Genomic DNA, 14,740 nt, shown 5'->3' with positions numbered 1-14,740 from the left:
TCTGAAAAAGGAACCGGTCACCCGAACCCACAGGCAAAAACTTTTTGGGTTTGCTATTGGGCCCTACCGTTTTGTTTGCGTGTGGGAAAATCAAAAAGAGGAAGTACAATTATAACTAAAGGAAAGAAATTCAGTTCGTGAGGTTTATTCAACACAAATAAGATCAGAGGTTTATCCATCCATCTCCAAAATCGACCTGAGATCTTCTGGAGAGTGTTTCTTGACTCACTGATCTTGATATTCAACGTTGGGTTTGTTTTTTCCTTCTTCGATCTCTTCTTCTTTAATCTCTGAAGCCATAAGAGAGCAAGTCGCGAGGCAACAACAAGTAGGCATCGATTTCTCTCTAATTGATAGATTCTCTTTTTCTTTTTGCGAATCTGATTCTGTGATTCATTTGATTGGGGTTTAATGGTGTGTTTTAGCTCGAAGAAATCTGGGGAAGGAACATTGCTTTGGGTTTCAAGACTCCTTGTGAAGCCATTGAAGGTTTGTTGTTTTTCTTTTACTTGTGATTATCACTAAAGCAAAACTCTAATCTTGTACAATGTCAAAAGATTGATCTGATTAGATGATTTAGTGTAACTACTTTGGTGATTAACAAGTATACTCTTAAGGTTTTCTTTTTAGATATCTCTCCACAATTATGTCTGGTGACTGAGGAAAATCTGGAAAAGTATCGATTTTGCTTGATTTTAGGTCAGATTTGTGTTGGTTTTTGACACAGGTTCTTGATTGTGTCCCCTTGTAATAAACTTGGTGATTGTGTCATCGATTTATAGTTTTGAAGTTGTGATGTTTGGAGGCTACCTTTCTCTATTTTACTACTGTTAGAAATAGAGAAGCCAGAAGCTTAACCTTGTGTAAAATACTTGTTTGAGTTTTGGTGAGTTAGTCAATATTTAGCTGATCTGTGAATTTAAAGTGAATAGATATTTTCTTGTGAATGGGGAAGCTAAAAACACTCAGATGTTTGCTTGGCATTTTTATCTTCCTAATCTGACTTATTTTAATACATTCTGATTATATGCAGTTAAACAGTAATGACTCAAATCAATCTACCATTTGAAGTTGGTCAAACTGTAGAATTAAGATCTTTTATATCGGGTTATCGTGGTGCTTGGTTTCGATGCAAGGTACTTTTTTTTTGCTTACATTCTAAAGGAAGCAATGATTAAGATTACACTTTGAAATGTGTATAAGTGTTCTAAAAACTTTTAGAACTATCATATTTATGTAAAAAACTCAATGTTTTGCTTTCTTATGGTTTATCAGATTCTCAAGATATCTCAGAAAAGGAGAGCATTATTCTATGATGTGGAGTATCTCGATTATCCCGGAGAGAGTAATTCTTAAGCTGAATATATACTTAGTACCAATACACCATTGTTAAATGTTTAGATGTGAATTTGTTATCCTCATGCCTCAGGTATACATACAACAAAAGTATTTCAACAACTCGAAGGTGGGAGTGAGAAACACCTAATGATTCGACCTGTCTATCCACGACAATGTCATGAAAATGAAGTCCTTAACAAGGAGGGTGGTGCTCTAGAAGAAGCTGCTGTTGTTCATGATGATTGGAAGGTTGGTGATTTGGTTGATTGGTGGGAAGCCTATTGTTATTGGTCTGGGACGGTTCTGGAAGTGAAAGAAAATGGATCAGTACAGGTATTTAAAGGTTTATATTACCTATAAACTTGCTATCGATTTTAAATTGTTTTGCTCTACTCCTACTCTATCTTGTTATATTGCAATCTATGTTTCATTGTATACTTAGTTTTGCATGATCACATGGTTTCTCGATGAGTCTGCTTGTGTTTTTATTACTTTTACTGTTACTTTGTTTTTAACATAACTAATTTACGCACAGAAGTTTGAGGATAAGTTTGTGTCCTCAAAATGCTCGCATTCTGCTATCATGCCTTTCTTTATTCATTAGTTTCTCTTTACTTACTTTAACAAAGGATGATGAGATACGACAACTTTATGGTCATATCATATGTGTTAAAGCTCGTATCCTCTTTGCTTCCATAAGTTCCATTTAAGCTTTATTTTGTGGCATTAAATGGAGGCTTTTGAACTTTGTAGTAAAAACTTATTGTGTTTCTTTATGGTCTATTTTGCAGATTGAATTGTTGGCTCCACCACATGGCGAAGGGAGTATCTATGAGGCCCTGTCTAAGGATTTGCGACCATCATTGGAATGGTCACTTGATGATGGTTGGACTGTACCTTTTTCTAAGGTTAGTATTTGAGAAAAGATAGATGAAACAACTTATTTAAGCCTCATGTCTTCTGCAAATAAAACTGATAAGTGACAAGGGTTATTGCCTTATTGATGTTTTTTCCTTTTTTAGCATTAGATTGTTTTTGAGAGTTTTCCTTTTTACATTAGGTTTTGATATTTCCTTTTAACAACATGTATTTTGGCCTATATAAAGGTCTTCTTTGCTTAATGAGAAAACAACTTCCAACAAATAACCTAATTCTCTAAGAGAGATTTTTTGCTTAATTCCTTCTTTCTTTCTCACGTTAACAACCGCTCCAATTACTAGATTGAAGTCGAAGTCTATGGCTTGAACAAAAACCAATTCAGTCAAGGGCAGATTCACTTTTATTAATACCCTAAAGTTGTCTTGTCGTTTCTTTGTGCACGGCTAAAATCTTGTTAATCAGATATGAGTTACACCTTAAATAAGTGTAAGCGATCCAAAACGGTATGTTAGTTGATGCAAAGTATTCCTTATATACTCTAAGCTTTACTCTTTTGGTCGCTTATCTTGTTTTACCATCCATCTTTCTTGTAGGATGGGGAGAAGAGGCAATGTGCTAAGCTAATGAAACATTTGAATGAAGGTTAGATTTTTTATTTTACATCAATGCTATATTCCCCAATGTTTAAGCTGTTTGCTCCTTCTGTTTCTCTTGATAGTTTGGTTTATGTGGTATATGAATGTTTGCCTTGTGCTGTTACAATAGATCAAGTGAATGAGGCCAAATCAATGGAAGAAGAAGAGCAGAGTGGAGCTGAACCTAGAGAGGAAGAAAAGAAGAGACCCACAGAGAAGTTGAAAAAAGATGGAGCTCTTCGGTTGAACATCATGGAATCAGAGTCTGTTGAAGCTGCTGTCTTGGACTTGGAAGAGCTGATTGTTCGTTTCGAGTGGATGAAGGGCATATTAGCTCCTGATTCTTCAGAAAAATCTTCCTGGATATACGAGCCTTACCGTCCATCCTCCTCAAGAATCTGAAAGGTATCGTTTCTTTGAACTTGATAAAAACAATGCCTTTAGGATTTGCTATTAATAGAAGTAATGAATAGATAGTGTCATGATAAACTTGTTCACGTTTAAGCTATCTAACTTGTTCAGGTTTGAACATATCACCTCTGGATCGCAATATCGTACAGGTAAGATATATGTTTCCTTTTGCTATTTCTGATGGATTCGTCGTCCACACAATTTCTAAGATATACTTTTTGGCAGTCCTCAGGTGGAATATATTGAGCTATGATGTAAATGAGCAAAAGTCCTCAGGTGGAGAAGATTGAAAACTGAACATAACTCTGTTATTGAAATGTCTGTTCTTTTAGGTTTTTCGGTTTCCTTCTTGTTGATACTTTTGTAGCACTTTCTTCTCTATATAAATGGCACATTTAACTCTGAGCCAACTTTTTGCAGTATGGGAATTGACAAAACTATATAGCATGAAATTTGGGAACTAACAAGAATGATCTATATGTTGAATTCATCAAAGACCAATGATAATGTTGAGAATAGGAAATATCTCTCTCAGGCATGTTTGGTTACAATGACCAACAATGTCTTTGCGTTATCTCGGCCCAATAATCCATATCGGCCCAATAATCCAGATCACTCAACGTGCACAACTTTTTCTCGGTTATAATTGTTTTGGACCTTGTAACAAAAAAGAACAAGAAAAAGTGAAAGATGGAGAAATGAAATCTTGCAAGTGAGAGACCTCAATTCTTTTTTGTTGTTAGCCGAGATATAGTTTCCATCCCACCTATTGATGCGGCAATTGGTAGTTTGGTACCCACCATAATATTGGCCTAAACCAAGGGGAATTCGAATTAGTTGAGCAATTCAATTAAACTGAGAAAATCCGGTTACCTGTGAATGGGCCTTTGGCCCAAGGAGGTCGTCAGCCGACCCCCCTCAGATAGAAGGAAAGGTCGTTATCGACCTTCTAAAAGAGGAAAAATGAGAAAATTCCCTTTACTAATGTCAAAATCCGAAGATAAAGAAGACTTGAAGATTCAAACCCTAGATTTAAGGAAATTTGATTTTATCTTGAAAGATATCTCGAGTATAAATAAAACGTTTTGTCTTCTATTCAAGGGATCCACAATTTTCATGCAAAAACCCTAATTCTTTCTCTGTTCTTGAAAAGACATAACTTGTTTTACAAGAGATTATAACTCCTTTTGAAATAGAGTCTTTGATCGAGATTTCTAATAAAGAGAGTTTTCTGAATTTGTTTTCTGTAGAAAAAGAAAGTGTTTGATATTGAATTGCTTGCTTTACAATGAACGGCTGTACAACGTATTTATACAAAGAACTTAACATAGAAACCCTAGACGAGACTTGCCGACCAAGTAAGTTCTAAGTCGGCTAGGCCCATAACACAAACGTAGCCCATTCGCCAATACTCCCCCTCAAGTTGGTGTGTGGATATTAAGAACACCCAACTTGGACATCAATGTATTAAACTGAACCTTGCCCAACGCCTTTGTTAGTACATCCGCCAACTGAGCCGTTGTAGGCACATGAACCGTAGTGATCAATCCATCTTTAATAGCATCACGAACTCGATGACAATCTATTTCGACATGCTTCGTTCTTTCGTGAAAAACTGGATTTGCCGCTATATGAATTGCGGCCTTGCTATCACAAAACAAACGTATCGGTTGAGGAGGCGGGAAACCCATATCACTTAGCAATTGACGCAGCCATTTAATCTCTCGTGTTGCTTTAGACATTGCCCGATATTTTGATTCAGCGGAAGAATCTGATACTACATTTTGCTTCTTCGTTTTCCAAGAGATAGGTGACCCACCAAGAAGAGCAACGTACGCTGTCAAAGACCGTCTTGTTGTCGGACAAGTGCCCCAATCCGCATCGCAGTACACTGAAAGCTCCAAGTTTGAATCAGCTCGTAATAAAATTCCTTGACCAGCAGTTCCTTTTAGAAAACGCACCACTCTTAGGGCTGCCTCCATATGATTTTCTCTAGGCTTTTGCATAAATTGGGACAAGATATGAACTGAATAAGAAAGATCAGGTCTCGTGTTAGTGAGATAAATCAAACGCCCGACCAATCTTCTATACCTTGTCGGATCGGTGAGAAGAAGACTCGTATCCAAAGCCAAACGATGGTTTTGTTCCATTGGAGTTTGTGCTGGTTTAGAGCCAAGTAAACCAGTCTCCGCAACAATATCTAAGGCATACTTTCTTTGAGTCATCAATATACCTTCTTCACTTCTAGCAATTTCAATTCCAAGAAAATATTTAAGCTTACCGAGATCCTTCATATGAAAGCACTCTCCGAGATATTTCTTGAATTTGACCAAGGCTGCGTTATTATTTCCACAAATAATCAAATCATCAACATAAATCAACACCCGTATCTCTACATCTCCACGAGAATAATAGAACAATGAGTAGTCTGCATAAGACTGAACGAAACCCGCTTTAACAAGTGCCGTAGTGAGCTTCTCAAACCAACAACGTGGTGCTTGACGCAAGCTGTAGAGAGCCTTGTGTAAACAACACACCTTTGTTGGATCAGAATGCGAAAATCCTTGCGGAAGCTTCATGTAAACTTCTTCATGAAGATCACCATGAAGAAAAGCGTAGTGTACATCCATTTGATGCACCTCCCAATTTTGTGCGGTAACAATTCTCAACAAACCCCGAACAGTGGTCATTTTAGCTACCGGAGCAAAAGTTTCCTCAAAATCTTTCCCTTTTACTTGATGATTTCCCAGAACGACTAAGCGTGCCTTGTATCTCTCGATAGTACCGTCAGCATGATACTTAATTTTATAAACCCACATATTACCAAGAGCAACTTTGCCCGGTGGTAAGTCCACAATACTCCAAGTCTTGTTCTTTTCTAAAGCACCAACTTCCGACCCCATTGCTTTAGTCCATCTCTTATCTCGAATTGCTTCTTTGTAACTTTTAGGCTCGTGTTCTGCGCTTACAGCACCTAAAAACGCCTTGTGTTTCACTGAAAAATTGGAATCAGATATATAATCTGTAAGAGGGTATAAAGAAATACCTTGGACCGAAGAAGACTCTGTGAGAAGATCGGAGGGAACGTGAGGGGTAGTTGCTTGTTTAACGGAGTTATACGTCACATGATCTTTTAATCTAACGGATGGAAACTTTTGTCTCTTACCAACACCCAAATTTTCTTCAGCTTGAGGGGGTGCCAACACGGGTCCAACTTCTATTATAGCATCATCAATCTCCTCCGGTGATTTATCTAGAGATTCTTCAATACCAACCTCAGCTGTTTCTGCCACATTATCTCCAACACCAACTTCGAGAACTGAACTTAATTCAATTTCATCTTCGTTAAAACTCCCCCTGTCGATAATATCGGGTGCCCAATCGTTGTCAACAATACCACTTCCACACGGAGAAGACTCAGAATTTTTCAACCTTGCAAAAGGAAACTCCTCTTCGTGAAACACGACATCTCTTGAAACCAGAAACTCCTCTGTTTCTAAATCCATTACTCTCCACCCCTTTTTCCCAAAAGGGTATCCCAAGAAAACACATTTTCTACTTCTTGCGGCAAATTTATTTTTATCACGGAGCTGCTTTTGAGTGTAACACAAGGAACCAAACACACGTAAATGGTCATACGATGGTCGTTCTCCAAACAAAACTTCATTAGGACTTTTCCCTTTAAGCAACTTAGTTGGCGTCAAATTGATGACATGGGCCGCTGTTAATATAGCTTCTCCCCAAAACTTCACCGGTAGACTCGCTTGAAACAATAATGAGCGAGCTACATTTAAAATATGTTGATGCTTCCTTTCAACTCTTCCATTTTGTTGTGGTGTTCCGACACAAGTCGTTTGATGAACAACACCCTTCTCTTTAAAAAATGACGTTAAGCACATAAATTCCGTTCCATTATCGCTACGCACCATTTTCACCGCCTTACCAAACTATTTTTCCGAGTAAGCACAAAAATTTTGAAGAACTGTTTTTACTTCTGACTTCTCGAGCATCAAATAGACCCATACGGCACGAGAATAATCGTCCAAAATTGTCAAGAAATACACAGCGCCATAAGAAGATGATACGCGATAAGGACCCCAGACATCAACATGTATTAAAGAAAAACAATCCTCTGTTTTATTAATACTATCATAAAAAACCTCGCTTGTTTGCTTAACCCGAAAACATGTGTCACAAGGACTTTGACTAGCGGAAATAGTAATATCAGAAATTTTAGGAATAGAAGATAACACCGAAAACGCAGGATGCCCCAACCGACGATGCCACAAAACTTGATCAGTCTTCACCTCAACTTTGTTAACCCGAGCAGTCTTCACATCCGTTAAATAATAGACCCCATCACGTTCTTCCCCTCGACCAATCAGAGTCTTCGAAAAACGGTCCTGTAAAACACACAAAGTATCAATGAAGAACGCAAAGCAATTTGAACTTTTCAAAAGCTTGGAAACCGAAATCAAAGAGCAATTAAGTTCCGGCACAAATAACACATCGTATAAAGCAATACGATCTGACAAAGGCATCATGCCCTTTTTCCTTGACGACATTGTTGTACTTCCATCAGCAAAACCAATCCGACACAGTGTAGTGTGAGACCCCGTCCCGGACGTCTCGGCGTCCGGCGACCTAAGGTTCACATTCGCGCCAATTCCCGGCCGAACCTCCATATTTTTCGCGATTTAACATAGAATTGCCTTTACAAGGCTTAATTCTATAATCGCTTTCTTATTACCCAGCGGAAGTCTTTCTACCCTTGGTTTAATTCCAACCAACCCTTGTACCGGTTTTTATCTTCCTTGTCCCTAAGACTTAGATCGATCCTTTACTCGGTCAAGACATGCAATTTGTTCGCTAACCATTCTAAGTCTAACGATTGCATATTCCGTTATCCTAATTTCCACGGCCAATTCTTAAACGTCTAGCTTAACTAATAAGTTAGATTCGTTTACATACCTTGCCCCCATGCGGATTCGATTCCTTTTCAATCCGTCCATTGATCCTTCCCTTAGCCCTTTTTATTGCCTTATTCCATCCGTCGAGTCACCATAGGTCTTACCGATTTCTGATCGGATCCACCAAGGCTGCGACGTTTGATTCATAAAGGCGGCCGCGATATTGCATCTATGGGCGACCCTTGGGTGTGTTCGGTTGCACTTATCCTCGTGCTTCTTCGAACACCTTTCCCTTATACGCCTTTCCGATTAACTTCCCGTTAACCATATCATCTATCGGTCTATCTTTGGATTCGTCAATACTTCCATATTGACAATCTTAGATTTACCGATCCATTTCCTTTTCGTGGCCTTCCATCGACGATATGATTCATAGAACGGACGATCCATCGATCCCATAATCGAGCTATCGATCCGAACCATCAATCAAGTCGTCGAACTCTCCGTCCATCCAATTCCTTGATCGAATTGTTGTTCCATTGATCCGATCCATCGATCGATACCACGATCCGATCATTCGGTCAACCCGACCATCTTACCCGATCCGTCCCGTCTCTCCGACGAACGATCCATCCATTCCGATCCATCTCTTCGACGATCGGTCCAATCAATCCATCCAAACATTCCATCGAACCGTTGGATTGGGAGGTAGCATGCGCATCAGTTCGGTCGAGGCTCCGAGAATCCGTTCCGATTCCGGAGATACTCACCGAGCCACACCCCCTTTCCGACCAACAACTTCGTGGCGTGTTTAGGACTATTTCCGGATTGTGTTTGTAATTGTGATATGTGTGAATTGTGATCCTCAAGCCCTTGGACATCCTCCCTTATATAGGGGCGAATGGGTTCCTTCCCGAAAGATCACATCCATTCGTTGCACCCTTTCGAAGGGTTGCACCTTTCTGATCGTAACCGCTTGGCCTTATCCACCCTTTGGCCAATGGCAACTGTTCGTCGACAACCGCTCAACCTTACACCTCTTCATCCCCGAACTACCACAGTCTACCAGCTCGAGTGTCAGCTGACCGGACCACCCAGTTGGGTCAGTATCCGATCAGTTCTTTGAGCTCGGTTGAGCTGTCGGTCAGCTCACCTAGCTGAGCTAGCTAGTCCTCCAGCTGGTTTAGCTCACCTAGTTGAGCTAGCTAGTTCATCCAGCTGGTCCAGCTCACCTAATTGGATTAGCTCGGACTCCTTTGTCCGTTCTTTCCGGCTAAGTCTTTCGGTCCGTTTCTCGGCCTTGACTTCGCCATTCCTAATCTTTCCATGATCATTTCTCCATGATTACTAGATTATCCCGAAATAGTCTAAGTCATCTACCCTTTTCACGACTTAAACATTTCATTCTTTCCTTGGGTTAATTTTTTCATTGTCTTTCTCGACCATGATCTAGTTTTCCCTAAAACAAACCGGCCCCCTTTAGGATCGCGGGACGCGGGTGTTACATGTAGTCTCTTGAATCTTGACTAGAAGTGTTATGTTTCCTGTCATATGGTGTGAGGCTCCCGTGTCTAGAATCAAATCACCATGTGTCTTACCAGCTAGTTTGTCTGATGATTCACCAGTTTTGTCATTGAAGAGTTGTGAAATAGCTCTCCTCAACTGCTCCGGAGTCAAGTCTGGTGTTGTAGAAGCATAAGGACTAGTTGCGTGAGCCATATTCACTTGCCCACGTCCTCCTCCATAACTGGTAGAAGCTCCGCCACGTCCCCTTCCACGACTCATACCACGTCCTCCTCTGCCTCCACGTTCCGTGAACCACTCAGGATAGCCCACCAACTGCCAGCACGAGCTCTTCTCATGACCCTCTCTGCCACAATAAAAACAAGCACGATCTCGTGGTTTGTTTCCTCCTCCGTCATGGCGAGAACCAGAGCCCCCTGTTTCTTCTTGTGTCTCACGTCGGGTAGCAAAACCCACAGCTTCTTGTTGTTGTTCTCTTGTCTTAGCTGAATTGAGTCTATCTTCTTCTTGAATCACTTTGGCATACACTTTACCAAGATCGGGCAACACATCTGCTTCAATAATACCCGAAACCACATTACCAAATCTCGATTCATCGAGACCCATCACAAACTGATGAACACGTTCATCTTCCCTTTCTTTCTCGTACGCCGCCGCAGCTTCACACAAACACGCCAGAGCTGGACGATACGTCTGCAACTCTTCCCATATCCTGGCCAGCCTTCCGTAATAATCTATCACAGCATGTCCATCTTGACGACAAGACGCCAATTTACACATCAGTTGGTGAACTCGAACCTTATTCCCAACCGAGAACCTCTCTTTGAGATTCTCCCATAGCTTGTGCGCATCGGTGATGAACGTCACAGTAGATCTAACACGTGGTTCAATCGAGGTACGAAGCCATCCCACAATCATAGAATTCACGCTTAGCCATGACTCCAAGTCTGCGTGACCCTCCGGTGGCTTCTTCAAGGAACCATCGATGAAACCCATCTTCCTTTTTGCTTGCAAGGCGTTCATCATCTCCGTCGCCCATTCATTGTAGTTATCACCTTTCAACAGCACCGCCGTAATCAACGCTCCTGGGTTGTCGGATGAAAACACTGAATATGGTGACACAACTTTCTCCGGCTTCTTCTCTCCTCCACTTTCGGCTACATCTCTTCCAGTCATCTTTCAAGATCACGTCTTGAGATTCCAAACAAGAACTTGTATTTAGAACTTTAGAGAAAAACGAAAAAGAGATCTCAGAGTATAGTTTAGGATCTATGCTCTGATATTGAATTGCTTGCTTTACAATGAACGGTTGTACAACGTATTTATACAAAGAACTTAACATAGAAATCCTAGACGAGACTTGCCGACCAAGTAAGTTCTAAGTCGGCTAGGCCCATAACACAAATGTAGCCCACTCGCCAATATTTTCCCCCATTAACAAATTTATTGTGTGAATTATAGATTCAATAACACCAATTGGTTTCTAACTCGTAAAACACTTGTATCAATCACGGTTATTCGTTCTTTTGAAGGCATTCATTTTCAAGTATTCGCAATAAGTTCGTAAGCTGAAAATTTGGTATTTGATTTTGTGGATTCAATTGGTGGTTTTATGGTTTCAGCACAATAAAATGTATTTTTTACAATAGATTCTCTAAGTTCTTTTAAAACTTTTATCCTTAAATGATTTTTTCCATGTTGATCACAATATTTAGAAAATCTAATTTACTAGTTCTTTTGTTTTTTTTTCTTTCGTTTTTGGTTTTGTGATCTTAGACACTATCAAGTTCTTGATAAAACTAATTTTATGGAGACATCAAAAAGAAAAAATATGCAATGAAGTGATTTGGATTAGTACAAGTGTCTCATTTGCAACTACTGTCTAATTGTGGTCGTCCTCGTCGGTAGTGAGGCCCCAATAAAAAAGATGAGTTTTGATAAGTTGGTGCCCATACTTGACGTTATTATCAAATAAAGCTTATGGATAAAATTGAAAGAAAGATAGAAAGAATTCGTAAAGATGACTCTCTACACAATCATTAGTGATTACTTTATTGAAGTTTAGTAGAGACATTGGCACATGCCTTTTGCCAAACCACCGTGCCTTTTTTCATTTTGCCTTCGTTTTTCAACATCTCATAACAATAATAAAATAAAATAAAATTTTGTCAAAGGTGCTCTTTTTCGTGAATCAAACCTAAACTTTTTTGTTAGATGTTATACATTTTGTTAAAATTTTGTTTGCCTGATCTATGATATAGGGGTTATACATTTAGGTTGATTTGCTGAATAAGATTTCCTTTTAAGTAGATTAATGCTTAAGAGTCACATATATCAACAATAGTTTGTTGGTCATATAGAACTTAAGAGTCAAAACTTGGTGAATTTTTAAAGGGATTACTACGAGTTTTACTAATTTTTTAAGTGACATTTACGGATTTTGCCATTTTTGGAGTGGCATTAAAGAATTTTTCATTTTTGAACATTTGAAAAGTTCAAATTTACGAAATTATTTTTTGTTAAAATATAAATATATTTTGTTGTGTTGATTTTATAACAACTACTATCTATTTGTTTGTAGGATTAAATATTTGTTATAAAATATATATTTGTTACAACAATCAAACAACAAATATTAAAGTTTTTTTTTTTTGGGCAAACAACAAATATTAAAGTTTAAACATTAAACCATTCAAAAAAACATTTTTTATAAATTAAACGTCCACATTAAACATATTCAGATTATTCTTGGTTAAAGTTAAATGAGAGGTAAAATCGTCTAAAACGTTATTGTTGTCTCTCATTAGTTTTTCTATTTTCTTAATTTAGAATTGAAGATCTAAACATTTAAATTATGAAATTTACTTTTATGACAAGAAGAATTTTTGGAAACATGCTTTATGTCAAAACTAGTGCTTATTGTTCACAAAAGTATCGATGCAAATTCGATGAAATTTCTCAAATAACAATAGTATACACATGTAGGTTTGGTTCTCTTAATGATGACCCATCCCCCACCCATGAACGTTTAGGTTGTGTGGTCTCTCCTCGCTCTATTCCACTATCAAATATCTTTAACAAAAGTGTGAATTTCTATAATTTAAAATAAGACATATGGTCCTTATTAAGAAAAAATAATAAACATATGGTCATATCCATCTCTCACTCGTTACCATCGTTTTCTTTAGCTTGACCTGTGTAGACCTCCTTTGCTAAGTTATTACACTCTTTTTGTTGAAAGTTATCACCCTCTTTTCATTGAATGTGTATCATTATCTTTATCTTGAAAGTTATAACCGATCTTTTCAACAACATGCAATATGGAGATTTGAATCTCGATACTAATGTACCGTTAACACTATTACGAACCACTTAAGAATATGTATTAGCTAAATATAAATTAATATTTAAACTCGAAAATGGTAGTATAATGATTAGTTGAAACTACTTGTGCGGAAAACTTGCTCATCAAAAAGTAATACTGTAATCAGTAAATTCCCATTTTGATCAATTAAGTTACAAGTGAATGTCTTAAGAAAAAACTTGTCCAAGTTATCAAAAAAAAAAGTAGTAATAGGAAATCACAATATTCTTGTAACATTTATAAGTTGGGATCTAATATTCTCTTGTTCTAAGACTACTATATAAGACGCATTGCTAGTAACAATGCAAAAAAAACTTTGTATATGTGTATTGAAATTTAAGATATTTTATTAGTTGAAAGTCTAACTTATAAAATGATATATCATTTGCAAACTACAAAAAGAAAAAGGTTCCCAGATCGTACTTGTAATGAGTTAATTCGAAAAGCATGTAATGTTCTTAAGGTCCTCATAACTTCAATGACATCAAAATTTTGATGTTAATGTACAAACGCCCAAATTAATGTTTAAAACATTCGATAACTAAACGTAATGTATGGCTTGGTTATACATGATTGTCTAAATCATAAACCAGAAAAAGAAACAATGTGGAATAGTGGTTTCTCCTTTTTATCTTCACACATGTCTCCAAAAACCAATTTGGTTCCTCTTTATTTTTCTTCAAAGATTCCCAAACCAAATGACAAACCATCTTCCTAACTTAGTACTAGACCCCCACCTCCACTCCATATATCTTTATATGTATGTTTTCTCTTTATATGCCAAACCTTATATTCATCCGAAAAACACACACAATAAGAACAACAAGAATAGGTGAATAGAAGGAAAAACAAGTAAAAACTATGCCGATCCGATCTAGCCCCTTCTTCAATATGGATAGCTCGGCCGTGCTCTCGCTCTTGAGGCATACGGGCAGCTCTATGGATTCTAAACCTTCGAAGAAAACTTCTGGAAGCATAGGTGGCGGGGTGCTCAAAATGTTCAAGCTCATACCAATGCTATCATCTGGTTGCAAGATGGTGAACTTGTTAAGTCGAGGGCATCGAAGACCCTTACTTAAGGACTACGCAACCACGGGGACAATATTCGGGTTTCGCAAAGGAAGAGTCTTTCTTGCAATACAAGAAGATCCTCATTGTTTGCCAATGTTCATCATCGAGCTCCCGATGCTGACTTCGGCGCTTCAGAAGGAGATGGCCTCGGAGACTGTGAGGATTGCTTTAGAAAGCGAGACCAAAACATCGAGGAAGAAGGTGTTGGAAGAGTATGTGTGGGGGATCTACTGTAACGGGCGGAAAATCGGTTATTCGATACGGAGGAAAAACATGAGTGAGGAGGAGATGTATGTGATTGATGCATTGAGAGGTGTTTCAATGGGGGCTGGAGTTTTACCATGTAAGAACCAATATGATCAAGAGACAGAAGGAGAAATGACTTACATGAGAGCTCGATTCGATAGAGTGATTGGTTCTAAGGATTCTGAAGCATTGTATATGATCAACCCTGAAGGTAGTGGTCAGGGCACAGAACTTAGTATCTATTTTCTCAGGTCTCATTAACTATTTGTTACACTTTTCTTTTTGTCTCTGTTTTTAAATATAGTTAAATGGTGATAATTGCATTATTAACTATGAAAAATAAGTTGATGATTTTTCTAAAA

At 38.2% G+C, this 14,740-nt stretch overlaps 3 protein-coding genes across 7 annotated transcripts; 2 read left to right on the top strand and 1 right to left on the bottom strand.

The window, feature by feature from the left end:
* Positions 1-128: 128 nt before the first annotated feature.
* Positions 129-3,682, top strand: LOC9301571. Of its 5 annotated transcripts, XM_021015983.1 has the most exons (10): positions 129-328; positions 426-489; positions 1,034-1,136; positions 1,276-1,345; positions 1,430-1,671; positions 2,130-2,246; positions 2,811-2,859; positions 2,983-3,257; positions 3,375-3,412; positions 3,489-3,682. In XM_021015983.1, exons 3-8 carry the CDS (start codon positions 1,044-1,046, stop codon positions 3,252-3,254), a joined length of 843 nt encoding a protein of 280 aa, XP_020871642.1. In that variant the 5' UTR covers positions 129-328; positions 426-489; positions 1,034-1,043; the 3' UTR covers positions 3,255-3,257; positions 3,375-3,412; positions 3,489-3,682. The 5 variants fall into 5 exon arrangements, with proteins under 5 accessions (XP_020871642.1, XP_020871643.1, XP_020871645.1 ...); XM_021015984.1 differs by lacking the exon at positions 426-489; XM_021015986.1 differs by lacking the exons at positions 129-328; positions 426-489 and adding an exon at positions 514-542.
* Positions 3,683-7,377: 3,695 nt separating this feature from the next.
* LOC110228287 lies at positions 7,378-10,925 on the bottom strand. The gene is made up of 2 exons (XM_021025100.1): positions 9,772-10,925; positions 7,378-7,666 (listed from the first exon to the last, which is right to left on the bottom strand). Exons 1-2 carry the CDS (start codon positions 10,871-10,873, stop codon positions 7,623-7,625), a joined length of 1,146 nt encoding a protein of 381 aa, XP_020880759.1. The 5' UTR covers positions 10,874-10,925; the 3' UTR covers positions 7,378-7,622.
* A 2,679-nt stretch (positions 10,926-13,604) lies between these two features.
* LOC9299828 (protein MIZU-KUSSEI 1) lies at positions 13,605-14,740 on the top strand. Its single transcript, XM_002865450.2, has one exon. The coding sequence runs from the start codon at positions 13,923-13,925 to the stop codon at positions 14,637-14,639; it is 717 nt and encodes a 238-aa protein (XP_002865496.1). The 5' UTR covers positions 13,605-13,922; the 3' UTR covers positions 14,640-14,740.

Source organism: Arabidopsis lyrata (assembly GCF_000004255.2).
Source record: "Arabidopsis lyrata subsp. lyrata unplaced genomic scaffold ARALYscaffold_8, whole genome shotgun sequence".
NCBI classification, from domain to species: domain Eukaryota; kingdom Viridiplantae; phylum Streptophyta; class Magnoliopsida; order Brassicales; family Brassicaceae; genus Arabidopsis; species Arabidopsis lyrata.
This window is presented reverse-complemented; position numbering and strand designations above follow the sequence as displayed.